At 42.7% G+C, this 20,646-nt stretch overlaps 1 protein-coding gene across 16 annotated transcripts in view; it reads left to right on the top strand.

The window, feature by feature from the left end:
* AAK1 (AP2 associated kinase 1) overlaps positions 1-20,646 on the top strand; it is a 149,437-nt gene that overhangs the window by 76,292 nt on the left and 52,499 nt on the right. For 11 of the 16 annotated variants that reach the window (XM_030201872.1, XM_030201870.1, XM_030201882.1 and 8 more), the window contains 3 exons: positions 553-648; positions 11,720-11,821; positions 13,309-13,410. The exons of 1 other annotated variant lie outside the window; for it this stretch is intronic. In XM_030201872.1, the coding sequence (XP_030057732.1) occupies positions 553-648; positions 11,720-11,821; positions 13,309-13,410 (300 nt within the window). The remainder of the gene's footprint in view (positions 1-552; positions 649-11,719; positions 11,822-13,308; positions 13,411-20,646) is intronic. 4 more of the 16 variants (XM_030201873.1, XM_030201880.1, XM_030201874.1 and 1 more) reach the window with 3 other exon arrangements.

Raw genomic sequence — 20,646 nt, 5'->3', positions numbered from 1 at the left:
TCATGGGAGGTGTATTGTGGTTTCTTTTTTTTCTTAAAAATAAACCTGCCTTAAAAGCCTTGCTTTTCCTACACCCAGGACTGCAGTTCCCAGAATGCAATTGGATGGAAGGTGGAAGCCCAGGATTCGTACAGGGGGCCTGGACTCGTGGGAGGGGCTGGCCTACAGGGGCCTTTCCTGCACTCATGACATATCCTCCTGCCTGGTGGTGATGCCCAGATGAGATGAAAAGGAAAAAAAAACATCATGGGGGCTTTGCAGGGTGAAGGGTATTCAGAACACAAAATAGGAATACTGACAATTTGAATTATAGAAGATGAGGGGGAGGATGATGTAGTTTTTTTTTTTTTTTTTTGTAATTGGGAACTTCAGAATCCAGTATAATTTCTAACTTGGTGCCTGTTTATGGTAATTTTTTTTTCTTGTTTTCTGGCTTGCTTTTAGACATCTGTCCCTTCATATTTTTGGTACCCAGTCTATTTTCAGCTTCAAAGTCTGTTTCTTTCCTCTTTTCTTTTTTCTTCCAATCACTGCTCCCTCTGGATCTTCCAGCCGAAAAAGCAAAAGACATTCTGAGTTTGGACAGTAACTCCCTGTTGGTGACCACACCCGACCCATTCCTTCCTCTTCCTGTATCCGACATGCCAGGTAAACAGCACCACTATTGAGTCTTGTGAATAGTTATTGGAAGCCACCTTCCCGCCTTGCTATGTGGATAGGTGTTTCCCAGCTCCTCACAAGCTTAGGATAGCAATATTCCATCCTTGGGACCCCGCATCCAGGTGTATTTTCAGGATATCCACTGTTTATTTACTTAGCCTTCATGAGAACTGAGCAGTGAACAGAGATGGAGAGTCAAAACGAATGGTAAAAACAAAACATATGTAAAATAAAACACATAATAGAGTAAAACAGGAAACAGGTGTGTATAAAGCTTCTAATTCTAGGGGTTTATAACTCATAGGTTTAGGTATTTTAGGAGGGTACTAAAAGTTATGTATAATCTGTGTTTTTACTTCGCAAAATTAAATTTATCCACATTTTTATTTGGATTCCATTTTTTTTTTTACAAGAGAAGTATTCAGCATATGACTTTAAAAATTTTACATCTTCCCCAGCACTCACATTCCTTTTCTCTGTCCCCCATTATTAGTCCAAAAATTGTTAAAATATGTTAAGAATTACTTCGCTTGTGACGTTGAAAACAGATGGTATAAAATGATCATGCACAAATACTCCTGATCTCACAGATAAAGAATCTATAACCCAATCAGCATAATCTCATTTTACTGAGCAAAAAAAAGATTGACAGCCATACAGGTCCCCAAAAGGAAATGGCGGTTTTGTTGGAAGCCATTGTCGCACATGGATGTGGTTCACTGATTTTGCTGCCAATTCTTACATGTGGATAATTTCTCCACATCAGAGCATACTTTATATGCGCTGTGGCATTTTTATAGTTCTTTTCGATCTAGCTTAGCAGTGTTATCTGAAGGACCTTGTTGGATCTCTTTTTGCTTTTGATGAGAGCACTCGTTTCTGTTTGACCCCTGGGGCAGGTGCAGTTTGATGCTGAAACATGGCCTGTGTCGGATCTGTCCAATTAAAGGACTCTTTATTGTTCCAGTCTTGAAGGCCTATTTGTGCTTTTGTTTTGTTGATAGAAATGTAAGACTACAGGAAAAAAGCACAATGGTCCTCAAGAACTGGTATATAGGAGCAGAATTTATTAACAGAAATGTAAGTAAATTTTAGGTTCTGTACATAGTTCTTTTTATGGAGGAACTGAAATGTTTTCTGAAGACTACTATCCTCATGAGCTGTCTTTTGGGAATGGGGGAAAGGATTTGAATTTAGCTCATGCTTTTTCAGTTGTAGTTCAAGGCGAGTTACATTCAGGTACAGTAGGTATTCCCTGACTGTGGAGGGCTTACTATCTGTTTGTACCTGAGACAACGGAAAGTTAAGTGACTTCCCAAGGTCACTAGGAATGTCAGTGAAATTTTATTAGGCCACTCCTCCACTCACGCACTTCTGGAACAGAACATAAGTGGAAACCTATCTCATTATCAAACTGCTTATATCGATATATTGCAATTGTTCATTTTAGCTACTCTGAAAGCGGCCAAACCCATTTCCCTCTCCTCGGAGAAAAAAAAGCGTAATTGCACTGTGGGGATTGAGTGTTCCAAAACTGACACCAGTAGGCAAGAGAATCCCTTCCAGAAAGAATCATCCTATGCAGTCACTGAAACGGGTTTAAGTGACAAACTGAGCAAACATCTGTATATCCTAGACGTGTAGCCACCTAAAGGTCTCAGTTTTACACACTAATTTTATTGTGAGGGACCCCTTTGTAAAGGGCCTTGTGGATTCACTCTTTTGGTTCTTAGAAAATAAAAACAAGGTGTTTCAGTTACAGGAGGAAATGCAAGGTGTGATTCAAGTTCTGGCAGCTGACACATATCTCTTACATGGGTACGCTGAAGGGAGGGGGGAGGAGGCCAGAGTGTTGTCCAGCCCGGGAGGGGAAGATGTGTTTTCTGTCATGGGGAGGCTGGCCTTCAGTGGCGGGGGTTGGGGAAACAATTTTGGTCCCAGTTCTGGCAGAAACCAAGCCACAAATTTTAGCACAGGTTCGGTTTGGCCTCTACCATACTGGGGGCCACTAGACATGATACAAAGCAAGATGCCTTACCAACAGGAGCAGAACACTAGGTTTGACATATATCTGACTAGAAACGTGTGCCTTTTTATTTTCCTTGATCCTGATGTTATCTTGAGGGAATGGAGTAGTGTAATGGTTAGAGCAGTAGGTTGAGAACTAGGGAAGTCCGGTTACACTGTGGCTCCTTGTGACTCTGAGTAAGGTATTTAATCCTCTATTGCTTCAGGTACAAACAGATTGGGAGCCCTTCAGGGGCAGAAAAATACCTGCTGTACCTGAATGTAACTTGAGCTGCTACTGAAAATGTGTGAGCTTCCATGCTGTTGAGAGAGCTCTGTCCTCAGAACTGTTTGTTCTAAACCATATACATGTCACAGCCTCCATTTTGGCTTTCAGTTTAGTTCAGGAGAATAACATTGAACTGATAATGATCTGTCACTGTTTAATAAGAGCAGTTCTGTCTATTGGCTTGTTTACTGGCATCATGCCAGGTGTTGATTTATTCAGTCCTAGAACAATTATCCTAAGTTCCTTAAAGATCTAATGCTTCTAAATATCTGTTAAGAGGTTAAATTTATTTATTTTTACTTGTAACTTGCAAACCTTTGAAACATGCCTTTTTTTTTAACTTTAAATTTTTATTGAATGTTTTGCAATATTTAAAAACATTTGTAACAGTCAGACCATTCAATATACACCACTGTATAGTTCCATTTCTTTACATAATCTCAACATATTGACTGTCCAACTAACTTGTAATACCAACATTAACACATCTTGTAAATTTCACTCAATTCTCTAAATACAGTACCCTCCATCCATGTTCCTCTCTAAATTATCCCCAACTTTGCTTTTTGCCTGTCTAAACACAGGTGGTGGGATCTACGTTGCCCCCTATCATTTCCCTTCCCCTCCCTCACCCCCCCCCCCCCAGCTCCCTTTCAACCCTTAATTCCTAAGTGTTTCCCTCCCCCTACCCTACATGCCTGGTTTTCTGAGCTTTCAAATCGAAACAAAAAAATGTCAGATGATCTTACCTGACCGTTTCTTCCAGAGTGGGTTCCTGTATAACCCAAGAAAGCCTGACTCGCTCATTAGATACAGACTAATGTAGGTCCTTTAAATGAGTGTCTGCTTATAAATCAGCTGGGGGAAGCAATACAGAATTAGGGACCCTTTTACTAAGGTGCAGTAGGCCTACCACGGGATGCACTCAGGTGTCCTGCGGTAGCATTCTGTTTAGCATGCACTAATCCCATGCTGGAAAATATTTTTTATTTTCCTGTGTGGGAGGCGTGTCTTTGGGGGGGGGGGGGGGGGGGAGATTAGGTGTATTACCGCATGCTACCTGATTTAGCGTGGGAGCCCTTACTACCTCCTAAATAGGTGGTGGTAAGGACTCCTGGTGGTAATGGCCACATGCTAATGGGGAAATTAGTGAGTGGCCATTTTACTGACGTGCTAAAAGTGGCCAGTTGTTCGGAACCCATGTGCTCACAGTGCAGCCACTTTTTAGCAGGGCTTAGTAAAAGGATCCCTTAGTGTTCAAAAGATCTTCCACTGAAGTAATATGATTCGTGTGAACGTAGAAATCACAAAGAATTAAAAGGCTAGTTGAGTATTTTAATACATTCTGGATTAACTCTGAGCCATAAGAGATTCTGATTTAGGGAAATTAAAAATACGGTGAACTAAAAATATTTTTCTTAAAGGCATCCCTTGTTTAAATCAAAAGACCTCTGAGCCCCCTGATTGAATTATGGAGGAGATTTATTTGCTGTTCCTTCCTTGTCTGTCACGAAATGCGTAGACACCAGCCTGGGATTACCCTGCATCCACTTAGAGGGTCTATCCCCAGCTTAGCTCAGGTTTGCCTACACCTGCTGCTTGTGTTCTACACTAGCACCCTCCTTCCACCGACTGGGTCACAACCACCTCTGGGTGAGTCTCCCGCTCTCAAATTATCCCCAGTGATTTCTGGGTTGCTGGACACTCCCAGTGGTTCCACAGTTCCCAGAAAGCACTCACAGACCCAACACACAAATCACCAGGATTCTTTATCAGTCCAGACAGGCAGAACGAACAAACAAATATGTTCTCACAATGGAGTAATGAACAAAAAAACGTGCAATTAGCATACAATAACGGCTAACTGAAATATGGATCAATTATAACACTAACTAAACATTTGCGTACTGGCTAAACAGTACCGGGAAGATCAGGACATATAATTGTTCACAGAGTCTTAGCAAAGAGATCTGTCTCCCTCTTCTTCTAGGCTAAGACTGAAGCAACAATCAGCACTACTGGGTAATTTCAAACTCCAGGACAATCAGAGCCCAGAACAGTCGAGTTTCAAATAAAAACTGGTTATATCACTACAGACACTTCCTAGTATCTGTGTGCCAAATACAGAAAGACAAGTCAGTCCTCTGTAACAGCTTTAAGCATAAACATGTACCATCTGCTGGCCAAACAGGAGAAATACACTTCAGAACTATACAGGAAAATATCCAATACATTTTACATGCTTAAAACACACTGGGGGTCTTTTACTAAAGATTAGCTCGAGTTTTCTGCAAAAAGGCCCATTTTATTCCTATGGATCCTGCTGCAGGTAACTCAAGCTAAGCTTTAGTAAAGACCTCCACTGTTTCTTCACATTTACCTTCAGAGCAGACTTTAGAAAGATAAATAAGAGTGGGCACAACCAAGATAAAATCAGTGTGCCATCTGGATACAACCAACTTTCAGCAGAATGTATCCCATTCTGAATACGTCAGTAGATCACAAATAGTACCAATTATTGATTTAACAGAATGTAAATTGTCCCAGTCTTTACTTCCACTCTGAATGTAGGTGACACTGTTGAGTTAATCACAGGAATTGAAGATTTATATGCGAAGTGCCTCTTAATAAATTTGTTTCCAGGGGCATAGCAGCCTCTTCCTAAAGTTGTGTCAAGATTGCTTTTGAATAAAACACATTTATAAAATAATAGCTCTGGCTATCACACAAAAATTTCAACCGGGATACAGTGAATATGCATGAGAGAAATGTGCAAATACCATGTCGCCAGTGCAGACAGATCTCCATTATGCATATTCTTTGTGGATAGCGTGAAAATCTGGTCCTGAGGATAAGTTGAAACCCCTGTGTTCAACTGGTTTTCAGAGTGTGAGACAGTAGGAACTTTGGAGATGGAGCGTTTATGTAGCATCTGCTATAAAATTAGGGTTACTGTAGAATTATTTGTTTTGATTTTTATATGTTGCGTCTGTCTACTGACTCAGGATTGTACAGCCAAATTCATACCTCATAACTACCCTTCCCTACAACCCCTCATAAATCTAATCCCTTTACAAACCCTGGGGTCCAATATTTGGGACTTTAAGACTGTGTTTTATGTGGTCCTATTTATGCAGTTACCTTAACCAGTTAAGTGCCAACTTGCCTCCAGAATCGCCAGTTTTGGCTTGAGTGCTAACTCGGCATTTTCAGCTGCACTGATTTAGCTCTGGACACGCGACTTAAGCGGCCAGAAGCCTCTCCTGGCCGTTTACATCCTTTTGAATATTGGGCCCCTCTTTCTTCAGCCTCTCCCATACCGCTTAGAGAATAACCAGGTTTTCACCTGTTTCCTGAAAGTTTTGTATTCTGAACAAGTGTGAATCTCTTCTGGCTGTGCTGCTGCCACTCACTTTATTTATTTTATTTATTTGTTGCATTTGTATCCCACATTTTCCCACCTATTTGGAGGCTCAATGTGGCTTACATTATGCTGTAATTTTCCGGAATGAGAAATACAGAGTGCTATTACATTAGAGTTCATAAATTGTAGAGTAAATTATAGAGTAAGTAAAAAGCCTTATTTTTTTCTTCCTGCTGAGTTTTGGGAGTGAACAGTCTGATTTGCCGCCATGCACTGGAAGCCTCCAGATACCAGGCATTGTCCGGGTATAGCTTTGTAACTGGAAACTGGTGAGATTAATCTCCCAGTAGATCTTGATTCTTATCGGGTACATGAGATAGGGAATAAGGTGCAGGCTGGGAAATATGTAGGAAAGAGACAAGCCCAGCTTGTATGCATTTTTGTGCCTTGATGACTGAATAGCAAGAAACGCCAGACCCTCAGTATTAGAACCTAATGATTTAGCTGGAGGGACACGATGATGATTTTAAACTAAAGGCTAGGCTAATGACCTGGAGAGCTTAAAAAAAAAAAAAAAAAAAAAAGGGGAGAGAACTTTCAGTTCTTCTGTTTAATTGGTCAGGTTTTCAGTATTTGACCTAGAAGTGTCTCAGTTGTCTGTGTAGTTGGTTGTAGGTAGCAGGCCCACGAGCAAATCTTTTTTTGTTGTTCATTTTATGAACCTGTGCATACAGGCTTGCATGGGAGGGATTGAGCGGCCTTAACCCCATTCATCTATCCATGTGACTGTCAGTTGCACTGCTGTGACTGCTATTTTCAGCTATTCGACTTAGAACGTATATGCATCATGTTACAGAATACACTTAGACAATTGTGCGCGTAAATTCTAATTAATGCCAATTAGTGTTGGTAGTTGCTTAAGTGGCATTTATCAGCGCTGATTGGCTCGTTAAGTAATTAAGCTGTGCTTGCAAATCCGGAATACAATGGGATTTGTGCATGGAACTTAATTTGCGCTTTATAGAATCTGGGGATTAATTTCTTACCCCTCTGTTTACTAAGCCGTGTGTTAATGCCTGCACAGCCCAGTCTCATGTTTTTCATAATCAAATTTCCAGCATTGTGTCTCAAAATAAAATGCAACACCCTCTCTGCACTCCTGTACACAATGTCTGGGGATAAAACGGGACCCCTTACATAGTTTCATAATACTTTGCAATTGTTTAAACATTTAGCATGACCTTTGAAAATATATTAATCCAGCCTTTATTAGGAAACTCCCTCAGCAAAAACTTTGCACTGTGTACCTTATTTTGTCGCAAAAATTTAATTACAACTTTTATCATCTTTGCTAAATCCCATTTTGCGAAAACAGAATTTAATGGTTACTTCCTGAATGATGTAATTTCGAAAACGGGGATTATCCAGTTTTTATAGCATCTTGCAGTAGTGTCTGTCAATAATAGTAATTTTTTTTTTAATAATAGTGTATTTTGTTTTTGGGTTATTTGGAAAAATGTTGGGGGGGGGGGGGGGGTCCTGTTTTTCCAGAGACACTATCAGGCATATTTTCAAAGCACTTAGCCTTCCAAAGGTCCATAGTAACCTATGGAACTTTGGAAGGCTAAGTGCTTTGAAAATATGCCTCTATGTATTGTGATACTGCAGTATATGAAGTGTATCTGTGGGTTCAATGCAGAAGCAGTTAGCTTGACAGCTCCGGAGGTTCCCTCTTCACAGTTGGCATAGGGTTATATGAAAACCTTGTTGATCTTTTCCTGCTTGATTAATTGGTGCTGTAACCCCCTCTTCCTTCAGTAGCCACCAGACATGTCTCATATGAGCTGTTTGGCACAAACACAAAATCGGCAGTACTGGTTCCAAAGTGAAAAGGGTGGGTTTTCAGAAGATTCACGATGAATATTCATCAAATTACAATTGTGTGCAGACGTTTTAAGTACTCCTCGGCAAAATGTATAGTTTCAGTGAATCTCTGTGAAGGGAAGCTGATTCAACCTCTATATGGTATAAAATTAAAGACATCATTCTGCATATTTTAGCACAGTTATTAACTTGCTCATTTCTAACAGACTGAAAATAATGAAAAAGTTAATGGGCAGGTACACGTTTTAGTACCTTTCCAGTTGGTTCATACAGCCTTTTGCTGCTCCTGTATTCCCATCCGTATTCTCTTATTTTAGCCACTCTGTACTTAAATTTGTAACCTTTGTATACTGGACCAAATTTATCCTGTTGTATTATGTAATTTTTCAGTAACTTCGTTAGCCATATTGAGCCCGCATAAGCTGGGAAAATGTGGGATATAAGTGAACCAAATAAATAAATAAACAAAATACATAGTAACATAACATAGTAACATAGTAGATGACGACAGAAAAAGACCTGCACGGTCCATCCAGTCTGCCCAACAAGATAACTCATATTTGCTGCTTTTTGTGTATACCCTACTTTGATTTGTACCTGTGCTCTTCAGGGCACAGACCGTATATGTCTGCCCAGCACTATCCCCGCCTCCCAACCACCAGCCCCTCCTCCCAACCACCGGCTCCGGCACAGACCGCACAAGTCTGCCCAGCACCAACCCCACCTCCCAACCACCAGTCCCGCTGCCCACCACCGGCCCTGGCACAGACCGTACAAGTCTGTCCAGCACTATCCCCGCCTCCCAACCACCAGCCCCGCCTCCCGATCCTGACTAAGCTCCTGAGGATCCATTCCTTCGGCACAGGATTCCTTTATGCTTATCCCACGCATGTTTGAATTCCGTTACTGTTTTCATTTCCACCACCTCCCGCGGGAGGGCATTCCAAGCATCCACTACTCTCTCCGTGAAAAAATACTTCCTGACATTTTTCTTGAGTCTGCCCCCCTTCAATCTCATTTCATGTCCTCTCGTTCTACCACCTTCCCATCTCCGGAAAAGGTTTGTTTGCGGATTAATACCTTTCAAATATTTGAACGTCTGTATCATATCACCCCTGTTTCTCCTTTCTTCCAGAGTATACATGTTTAGTTCAGCAAGTCTCTCCTCATACGTCTTGTAACGCAAATTCCATACCATTCTCGTAGCTTTTCTTTGCACCGCTTCAATTCTTTTTACATCCTTAACAAGATACGGCCTCCAAAACTGAACACAATACTCCAGGTGGGGCCTCACCAACGACTTATACAGGGGCATCAACACCCCCTTTCTTCTGCTGGTCACACCTCTCTCTATACAGCCTAACAACCTTCTAGCTACGGCCACCGCCTTGTCACACTAGTTAAAGCTCAAAATGTTTAGTGACTTTGGTTAGGCCTTCAGTTAGTTAAATGAATTTAATTCCATTGTTGAACAAATACCGTGATCCTTCTCATTTTTCAGCTTATGATGGTGGTTCTGTCTACTTTCAACAACCATGGGCTTCTCTAAACTATTGACTCGGGAGCCAGTGCAGAAGGCTGCCACCAGCTGAGCCAGGCAGATACCATGATGTATACGTGCACAAGCAATGCAGGAAAAGGGCCAAGTGTGGTTTACCTTATGCAGCATACATGGCTAGACATTGCATTCAGTTGAATGCATGTGAGGCCGTTATGCTGCCACAATGCACAAAAGAAAACAAGGCTTCTGGAATGCGGTTATTGCACAGAGGTTTTCACCAGGTCTAGGGCTGCATTGCCTGACCTGGCATCCATGTTGGTTAGCTTTTTGCACTGGCACCCTCTGCTCCCCCCCGCCCCCCCCCCCCCCGGACATAATACAACAGAATTCCCTGGTGTTGAGGACACCCCTGACCTGACCCCTCCCTGGTGTCTAGGGCATGGACCCCACATCCTCCCCACTGCTTTAGAAAAACAAAATTCCATATCTAGGCCAACCCCTCTCCCCTCAACAACAAAAAATGCCCTAGTTTGTATATATTGGAACCGCCTTTACCACAGTCTCAGTCAGCCCATAGATATCACTTAAACTGCTAAAGCCTAAGAATTCTACCTCATCCTCCTCTAAAAAATGTTGAACTAAGGTAAGCCCTTTTTGATGCAAATTTTAAAACAGTGTTCACACGTGCCATGGCTAAAATCTCCGTTGCCTTCCAGTAGCAAAATCTGGACTGATGTGGGTCCACATCGTGTTTTACACTTGACCTCCCATGCCCACTTCACAGGTTTAACTAAGATATGTGATATTTCAAGGGGTAAGGAGGGAGTCTTTGCATGTAGGAGGAGTGCCAGGTTAAAGGGAGTACTAATATGTTACAGCTGCACATCAAAAAAAGGTGTTGGTACCAAAAACCCAATCTCTCACACAGCGCATTTAGCAGGCCAAATTATAAACTGAGCCACTCTCTCACGTTCTGAGCTGCAAAAATCGCACCCTCATCTCTGGTCTCCCCCCCCCCAACCAAATTCTGAAACATCCCATTCCACAGTCTGGAGCTGTAATATCAAGGGCAGCATTTTTAACAGGTATAACCACTTCAAATTTGCTCTGCCACTTAAAGACAAGGGCAGACACTGCCAGTGTTCAAGTTAGTAAGTACATAAGGCTCTCGAGAGGGGTTACATTCACGTTATAAAATGGAGACAGATGCCGTGGAATCTGCAGACCTATATATTTCATATTCTGTTCGTTCCAATTGAGAGGGAAGTTTCTCTCGCATTGTCTTTCTACACCATCCTTCAGGCTTATTTTAAAAGTGTCTCACATTGTGGTAATTACTTGAAAAGAAGATGAAGGTTTTGTATGACCTGAATGTTGTTGAAAATCTGTGGGGAGATCTAGATTTCGAGTAAAGGAGGGTAGGAAAGAAACTCCAGAAAAAAAAGAAAGGGACTCTGCTGGCTATAGAAAATGTTTGGAGGCTTTTATTTCTACCCAAGGTGGAGTTACAAAGAACTGACTGGAAGGGTGGCCAAATTTTTGAATGTGCTGTATTTAAGAGTTTTTCTTAATATGAATCATGTAAAATTAATCCTACAAGTAGTAGCTATGCATTTAAATGTGCAGAGAGATGCCTGTTTAGTTTTATACCATGTAGAGGTTATCAGCTTTTGATTATTTAGGGATCCTTTGAAACAATTTGACCAGGGACCTCTCAACTTTTAAGAACATAAGCCCAGTATTCTGTTTCCAACAGTGGCCAATCCAGGTCATAAGTACCTAGCAATATACCAAAAGAATAAAACAGAAATAAGAAGTGGATTCCCAAGTCCATGTTAATAATGTCTTATGGACTTTTGTTTTGGGAAGTTATCCAAACCTTTTTTTTTTTAAACCCTTTTTGCATACAGTATTTGAGTATACATTATGTATTAACCTGCTTTTTTCATTTGCCTAGATATGTATCTTTTTTTTTTTTTTCTTGATTCTTGCTTTCTGCTTAACCCAAACCCAGAGAAACTGATTGAGGGTCTCAAGTCTCCTGAGCCCACGCTTCTGCTCCCTGACCTCTTACCTCTGAGTGATCCCTTCGGTAGCACCTCTGATACTATGAATGGTAATGTTATGGGGGGAGCATGCACTGTACTATGTCATGTGCTTAGGTTTTGCATGTTGAGCCTGATAACACAGTTTGCACAGTGTGACTCTTGTAAAGCTGTATGAAACAAAACCTGGTTTCTTACAAAAATTGAGTGTGCTGTCATCTGCAAAGTTATGCTCTCTGTTATCTTTATGGGTGTGCCTAGACAAGTTATCCGGCGATTGCAAACAATTCAGAATTCTGCCATCCGATTAATTTTTTCACTACAGAAGCAGGATAAAATTTCTCTATATTTTGCTGAAGTACACTGGTTGCCTATAGAGGCGAGAGTTATGTTCAAATTCTTTTGTTTTTTATGTAAGATTTTAAATGGTGAATGGCCAGTTTATATAATCATATGGAATTTATCTCCAATAATAGGGACAGAAGATCATTTCATAATTCATTTTTTTGTTCTGCCATCTGTTATGGGTGTAAAGAGGTTTAAAATATTTGATAGACTTCTTACAGTTCAAGCATCAAGGTTCTGGAGTAGTTTTAACATTTGTTTTGCTGCTCAGTTTTCTTTTTTCTTATTGAAGAAAAATGTAAAAACTTAAGACATTTGTTAGTTAGTTCTTCGATAAGATTTATTTTTTTGTTTTGTTTTTTTGTTTTGCTTCCCAGGAGATTTTTTTAAAATATGTAAACCGCTTAAAACCTGAAGGCATCAGCGGTATAGAAGTATATTATAACATAAAAATGTATTTTTATTTCTCTAGGACAAGGTTTATTCATTCTTCCTTCCTCCCCAAAAGTTTGTGCCTTAACGTGATTTATACTGTCATGCACACACTACCACGCCGAGATTGGTGAACATCGCAGCTCCTGTTAGTGCATCCCAGATTTGCATATAGCCAGCTTTGAGACAGCATAACATCTCCTGAAACTGGAGATAGGGTAGAAGGAATAAAGGAACCCTAGGGGCACACAGTGGCAGGGCCCAAGAATAAGAACCCAAGAGCTGCTGATTCCTTGACCTTTGTAGGCTAAATCCCAGCCTACTGTAACACACCAGCTTGTTTATCCCAGAGAAAAATTTGCTGTGAGATGGAGGGAAGGGAGGAGAGAAGAATGTTCTGTTAACTCCCTCTTCTCACCACATATCTGCATACATTTAAAATTTAAATTAGGTATAAGTTGTTTGTTCAGATTGACCTCTTTCTATTTTTGAGCAATTAGAGGGTGTTAAGTGACTGTCAGTACATTCTGTAAGAATCAGACCTTTTGAGTTATCTGTGGCCTAAGCTGTATAGCCTCTCTTCCACAGTACTTGTGTTAAAAACCATTTACCTAGAGAACTGTGGAGAAAGATTTGGAAGTTCCAGAGTAGCTGCAGAGATGGATCAAGACAGTCTTGTACTGTCAGCTTTGGGCTAGATTTTGTGGGGCACTTGTGTTCATGTTTCGTTATGGCTAACCCCATTCTCCTTCGCTGACCTTGCTTTTCTTCCCTATGAAAGGTAAAGCAGAGGTACCCATTGAAAGTCTGATCCCTGGACTGGAAGCCCCCATGCCCCAGCGTCTTGTATCCCAGACTGACTCTGTGGCCTCAAACCGGACAGGTTTGTACTGCTTCTTGGATGAGTGCTGCGGGAGAGGTGGGACAGAGTTGTGTACAGGACAAGCAGGATGAAATAAAAATATAGAAAATGATGGCAGATAAACATATGACCTATCAGTCTGCCCATCCATACCATCCACTCCATCCTCTCCCTTAGAGATCCAATATGCTTATCCCATGCTTTCCTGAATTTAGTTGATCTTGGTCTCCACCACTTCCACCAGAAGACTGTTCCACACATCCTTCACCCTTTCCATAAAGAAGTATTTCATTAGATTACTCTTGAGTCTTTTCTCTTTCATATTTATCCTATGTCCCCTCATTCCCAAGCTTCCTTTCAGTTGAGAGACTTGCCTCCTGTGCATTTATGCCATGGAAGTATTTAAATGTCTCAATCTTTTTCCCTCTCTGCCACCTTTCTTCCATAGCCATATAAGTGTGTTGGTGTCCTCCAATGGCATTGATGTTGATAGCTCTCTAAACTAAGAAAAAATAGTGTTTCTTTGAGTATATGTAGGAGTTTCCATGTAACCACTTTGTTATAGTTCTTCTGTCTTTCTGTCCAACCTACTGTATAGATACTCTTCATTTTTCTTCATAGAGCTTTCCTGGCTTCCCGTCCCCCTTCTCTTCTCCCTGGGCAAAAAATGTTTTTCTGTCCTCTGAGGAGGCAGGTAGCAGCTGCGGAATTTAACCTAACAGGAAGCGTCTTCACCATCGATGGCTTCAAGAAATGCAGATGCAGCTAAAAGTTGTCCATCATGGGCCCATGAAGTTTACTACATTTATATATTTTATTTATTTATTTTGCTGCAACTTGATATACCCCTAAAAAGCCAGGAAATAGCAACTAAGCGGTTTACAAAGTAATAATAAAATCAGGAAAGGTTATAAGTATTAAAAACAGGGAGTAAAATCAACAGAGACAAGAAGTGGAAAGGGAAGATTAAGCAACAAGGAGCACAAAGGCCTCCTGGAAAAGGTGAGCTTCAATAAGGACATAAACTGAGAGTAGGAGGACTGAAGTTTGATATGGGGTGGCAGAGAATTCCAGAGCTTAGGCCCAAGGTAACTGAAGGCAGAGTCATGGGAGATATTCAAACGAAGGAAAGGAGGTTACTGCAAGAAGATCAAAGAGAGCGGGAAGGAATATAGAGGATAAGGAGGTTATTGATGCACACGGGAGCAGATGGAAGGTGACCTTTAAAGACAAACAGAAGAATCTTGGCAGAGACTCCAATACATTGGAGCCCTAATAGAACCTTCAGCTTGGCATACAGGGTGGACACACTGAAAATTGCCAGAACCCTCAAAAGCAAGATGAGTTCCTCAGCCCAATTTTTTACTTCTGTGGTGTTGTCACATAGCAGTCACCATATATTTTACCTAGTTTGCAAATTTCTACACGTCATAATGTAAAGCTAGTGGATAAGGATCTGAGTATAGGTATCTCTAAGGTCCAGAGAGCATAACCAGTCCAGGAGTGAAAAAGTAGCCTGGTAGTTAGGGCAGCAGGTTGCAAACTATGTAAGCCAGGATTCAGATACCACTGATGCATCTTTTGATTTTGAGCAAGTCACATAGCCCTCCATTGCTTCAAGTCCAAACTTAGATCCTAAGCCATCCAAGGATAGGGAAATGCCTAGCATATCTGTAATTCACCTTGATCTGCTACTGAAAAGGCATGAGCTCTATCTAAATAAAGTCAGAAGTTCATCTTTCTGGAACAAGAAGTCTGTATTGGTTTCTCAGATCCAATGTCAGTGTGATATCTTCAATGGTTTTAAAACAACCAGTGGAACCCGTTAGGTCAGTCCCTGTCATGCCACATAAAAATGTCCTTCAGTGGTAGACAACTGCTGACAGCTTGATGTTTGGTCACTTCTTTTCCAGCCACTGCAACATCCAGTATTCTTAACAGATACTTCCAACATAGGGTGCAGTACTTATATGCAGTCCTGATGTACCAAAAAATTTGGTCAGCCTCTGAGCAAGATCAATTTACTGGAGCTGGGAGCAGTGTTCAGTGCCGTCAAGGCCTTCACTGATCTGTTGGGCAAACGAATCCTGATGTAGAGACCCAGGTGTCAATGCTTTATCTGAACAAACAATAAACTGGCTCCTTTATGCTATGTAAGGAAGTAGTAAAGACTTGGAATCAGGTGATAGACTGTCAGAATGTGTTAGCAGACACTCTGTCACTTCCTGGCAATCTCTTTTCAACAGAGGACATCATAAAACTCCTAAAGTTCTACTCTCAGGCTTTCTGAAGAGGTGAGCAAAAACCATCTACTAGAAGATATGACTATTTCAAGTGGAAGAAGTTCTGCATTTGATATGCCCAGGGCAGTCTCAACCTTTTGTCTTCTCCCTCCACCTATAAAACTTACTCCAGTATTGCTTTAGCTCCAGATAGTGGTTTGAGTGTCTCCTCTGTGAAGGAATTCTCAGTATGGTAGAATTATCACAAACCACATTTGTGGTGATCCACCTTTGTTACACCAGTTGATAGCTGGATTCATGATGTGCACAACCCCTGGCTAGGAAGCCACTAGTTCTGTGAACCCTAAAATTGGGCTGACCCAATCAATAAAGCATTCTTATGAATCAGTAGAAGTGGCTTCACATGTGTGATGCCATTTTCATGGCAGAAGTACCTCTTGCCTGAAGAGTGAGCGAGCTGCATGTGTTGATCTCCTTCGTTCTAGTAGAGCAAATCTCCGTTCTCACCCCAAGTTTGTCAAGTGTTTTCATCATTCCATGTGACCCAGTCCATAGTGGTCCCTGTGCTTTTCTTACAGGTGCTGCTACATGCACTAGAGAATAAAAGAGCACTGGCCTTTATTAAGAGAATGCAGTCTTGCTGGTAATCTAACCAACTCTTCATATCCTTTGACCTAACAAATGGGGAACCATAGTTGCCAAGGAACGCTGCCAAATTTGAAGACTGCATTTGCAACATCTTAACAGGGATACGCTTAACTAGCCCAAGGAAAGCATACCAGGTCAGAGCTACAGTAGCTTGTGCTTGGTTCCCATGGAAGATGTCGGCAAAAAAACAGCATGGTCTTAAACTCGTACCTTCATGACCCATTAGTACACGGATGAGATGTATAGAAGAGACCACGCCCTTTATGTACAAAGATTTTTCAGTTAAGTCTGCATTCCTGGATATTTTCCTGGGTTGCTGTAGATCAGATTGGAATTGCCACAGTGCTCATCAGTTAGCACTTCAAGCCACGCTCATATAGTTTATTTCATCCCGCTGGTCAGCAAAGAAAATGGAGTTGCTTACCTGTAGTGGGGAGTTTTCATAAATTGCAGATCAATAAGACACTCACCAGGAGTTGATTGTAAGAGTGGCTGCATAGGAATTCCCATACATGCTCGGTGTTCTTCCATAGTTTGAGCACTATCTGTATCGATGCTGTTGGATGATATCACTTTATTTGAGTATCTGATTTAATAAGATTTATCCTGCTGGAGATATATCCTGCAGTCTATGGAAACTCCCTTCCCCCCCCCCCCCCCCCCCCCCCACACACACACACACTTTTCTTTTTTTTAAACAGGTAAGCAACTTTTTTGTCCTCATGTGGTTTATCTTGAACTCTTCTCTTTTTAACATCACTTAAACGTTAACATAAAGCATTCTTTTCCTGATACAAGCAATAGCCACTGAAGAACATCAATTGTGAAGTAACAACAAGAAAACATCACCCTCTTTAGATTAGATTTGATTTGATTTTTATTTTAGCACTGGTCTTGGAAGGCATTATGCTATAAATAACCCTCCCGCAAAGTTCAGCCACCAGGCTCATTTCTTTTTTAATTTTATTTTTAGAAGTCTTATTAGAGCATGCTACAATACAAAAATGAAATTCAAGGTTTGTAAATGGCACAAGTACAAAAATATAATGACAAGACAGAAGCACAATGAAGCAAAGAAACAGTACAAATACACCCCAACAAAGGAGGGCCTATGATAAACGCAATACGACATGTCTTAAATATAAGATTATAATGACTTCATTTTTAAGGTTTTTTTTTTTTTAAAGAGAGAATTTAAGATCATCTCCACAACCCCCCCCCCCCCCCCCGCCCCAACCATCCAATGTCATAAAGTAGGAAATCAAACTGTATCTAATTATAAACTCACTACCCCAACCCTAAGTGTTTTAACAAAGGGTCTCCAAATCTGGTTCCATTTAGGAATATATCTACTACACTCAGCCCTTAAATGCTCCATCTCGCTGAGAAAACACCTTGGTCCACCATTATACAATTGGGGGGATGGAGTAGGATTTCAAGTAAGTGGCCGAAAGCAGACACCAACCTCATTTCTGCCCCATGTCCTGTGTATGCACATGACTTGTGCCATGGACCTGAACATCTTCATTCTCCACACCAGCATTATCCCCTTCCATCTCTGAAATGTCATTTCAGTATGTGGAAGTCAAATTGAAAACAGAAACACTGATAGAAAAACAGAGTTCAATATTTGAAAAGCTGTCAGCATATGGCATTGTGCTTTTTATTTTCTTAATATCGGGTGGCATTATACATGTAGTGCCTTATTCTCTAAAGGTTATGCTCCTAAATTATGAGCATAATTTATGCTCCTAATTTAGGGCCTATTACTCTCATAGATTTAGCATAAATTACGCTCATAAATTTAAGAGCATAAATTTAGGAGTATAAATAGAATAAGACCCATAGCACTATATATTCAGTGGAGAAGTAATGGGGTATTCTGGGGACTAAAGTTAGGCCTGCTGTATGGCAGGTGTAACTAGCACATACTTATATAGTCAGAATGTCTGTATCTTGCTTTGCCTCTCCCACCCCCTAGCTGCTGTTTCACCCCCGTTTTGGCATGTAACATCCGTTTTAGCACCTAACTTCTGGCACACTATGTAGAATTAGGGGGATGAGGATAAGTCACTTAAAATTAGTGCACACACTTCAGGGACATAACTGCTGCTATAGAATTCTAGTTCCATATCATCATGCTGATCAATCCATAGACTGGTGGGTTGTGTCCATCTACCAGCAGGTGGAGATAGAGAGCAATCCTTTTGCCTCCCTATATGTGGTCATGTGCTGCCGGAAACTCCCCAGTATGTTCTCTATCTCAGCAGGTGGTGGTCACACACAGCAGCAGCTCTGGCTAGGTCTCCAAGCCTAATCTTTAGGTTTTGTTGAGTACCTGGGGTTGAGGGCTCTTCTTGAGCAAGTGCAAACCTGGTGGCGCCAGGTCCCTCCTTTTCTCCCCCCTCCCGCTGGCTCCGTTAAAAAAAAAAAAAATTTTTCAACGTCCTTAAGGGCGTTTATTTCGACGTTTATTTAAACGTTTATTGCAGCTACTCACTGGGACACCAGGTCGTTACAGCTCGGAGCGAGAACCAGGTAATTTTTACCTTTTTATAGCGGGCAGGGGGTTCCCCGATTGATCTCCACGTGGCCTATGGCGTCGGAGGGCGAGGGCGCGAAGAATTGCTCCCCGGACAGCGTGTTGCGCTTCTAGCGGGGATGCGGGGGTTTTAAAGTCTGATTCGCCCTTGTTGGCTGTCAGTTTGGAGGCCGGTCAGTGTCCCGGGTCTTCCTCCGGCGCGGCGGTTTTTCCAGCCATAAACGCCCATCCCCCGCTGCTCGCCTCCGCCATCTTGGCCGGCCACTCTGCTCGGACGGCTTCTTCTTAGGCCGCCCTTGAGCTGGGAGACGTTCATGCCATGGCCGCCCTTGATTTGGGCGATGGCAAAAAAGCGGCTAAAGTTAAGCGCCGTTCTTCCCGCGCGGCTCCTTCGTGGAGTGTCGCGCCGGACGCCATCTTGGATGCGCAGCATGGTTCTCCCCCACTCTTGCGAGCGCCGGTTGAGGGTGCGTCTAGGGCTGTGGCCCAGGCTGCTGAAATACACAGTCTGGGGGGTTTCTCCCCTGAGTTTATTTTGCTGCTGCATCAGGCCTTCCTTATGCAAAATGCTGCCCCTTCTCCCTTGTCCGATAACGGGGTTGAGGCCCCCGGAAGTAAACACCCTCGGGTGGATTCCCAGGCCTTAGAGGACGCTGTTTCCTCTGATGTAGATGACGGCAGCATATCTGAGTTCTCCCAACGGTCCTTTGGGGATTCCTTGGAGGAGACGGATTCCCGCTCGGATGGAGCGGATGACCCCTCTGCAGCGCGGATCTTTCGCTGAGAGGATTTGCCCAACCTGTTACTGCAGGCCATGAGCATTTTGAAGATTTCCTCGCCAGAGGACGTCTCTCCCTCAGCCCCTGTTGGCTCTGCCATTATGCTGGGGACGAAGCGCCCGCCTAGAACCTTCCACGTGCATGATGCCATGCACACCTTAATTTCGGCTCAATGGGATGTCCCGGAAGCGAGCCTCAAAGTGGCTAGGGCTATGTCCCGCCTCTATCCTTTGCCTGAAAGTGAACGTGAGGCCTTTATTTGGCCTACCGTGGATTCTTTAATCACTGCGGTGACTAAGAAAACGGCGTTGCCGGTGGAAGGTGGCACGGCCCTAAAGGACGCCCAAGACAGAAGATTGGAAGCGGCTTTAAGGTCGTCCTTCGAGGCGGCTGCCTTAAGTTTGCAGGCCTCAGTTTGCGGCTCCTATGTGGCCAGGGCGTGCCTGACGATTGTGCAGCGGGCTTCCCCCTCGGATCCTTCCTTGAGGGCTAACTGGCCGGCCATGGAATCGGGCTTGGCTTATTTGGCAGACTTACTGTATGATGTCTTGAGAGCCTCGGCTAAAGGTATGGCTCAGACAGTCTCTGCGCGGCGCTGGCTTTGGCTGAAACATTGGTCTGCGGACCACGCCTCTAAGTCCCGCCTGGCTAAGTTGCCTTTTAAAGGCAAGCTGCTCTTTGGGGTCGAGCTGGACAAAATCGTGACCGATCTCGGCACGTCTAAGGGCAAGAGGTTACCAGAGGTCAGGGCTCGGGCCAGTGCTCGCCCCGGTATCTCCAGAGGACGGTTTCAGGAAGCCCGTCGGTACCGCCCGGGCAAGTCGGGCTCCTCTGCCCCCTCTTCCTTCAAGAGGAACTTCTCCCCCAAGCAGCATTCCTTTCGCAGAGACCGCCGTCCCGGAGGTACGCCCTCCGGTCCTCCCCCAGGGTCTCGTACCCAATGATGGGGTCTTGGTCCATGGCCCAGTGCAGATTGGAGGATGCCTGTCCTCGTTTCTGGGCGAGTGGACCAGAGTAACTTCAGACACTTGGGTGCTAGAAGTCA

This window comes from Microcaecilia unicolor, chromosome 4 (genome assembly GCF_901765095.1).
Source record: "Microcaecilia unicolor chromosome 4, aMicUni1.1, whole genome shotgun sequence".
Lineage (NCBI taxonomy): Eukaryota > Metazoa > Chordata > Amphibia > Gymnophiona > Siphonopidae > Microcaecilia > Microcaecilia unicolor.
This window is presented reverse-complemented; position numbering and strand designations above follow the sequence as displayed.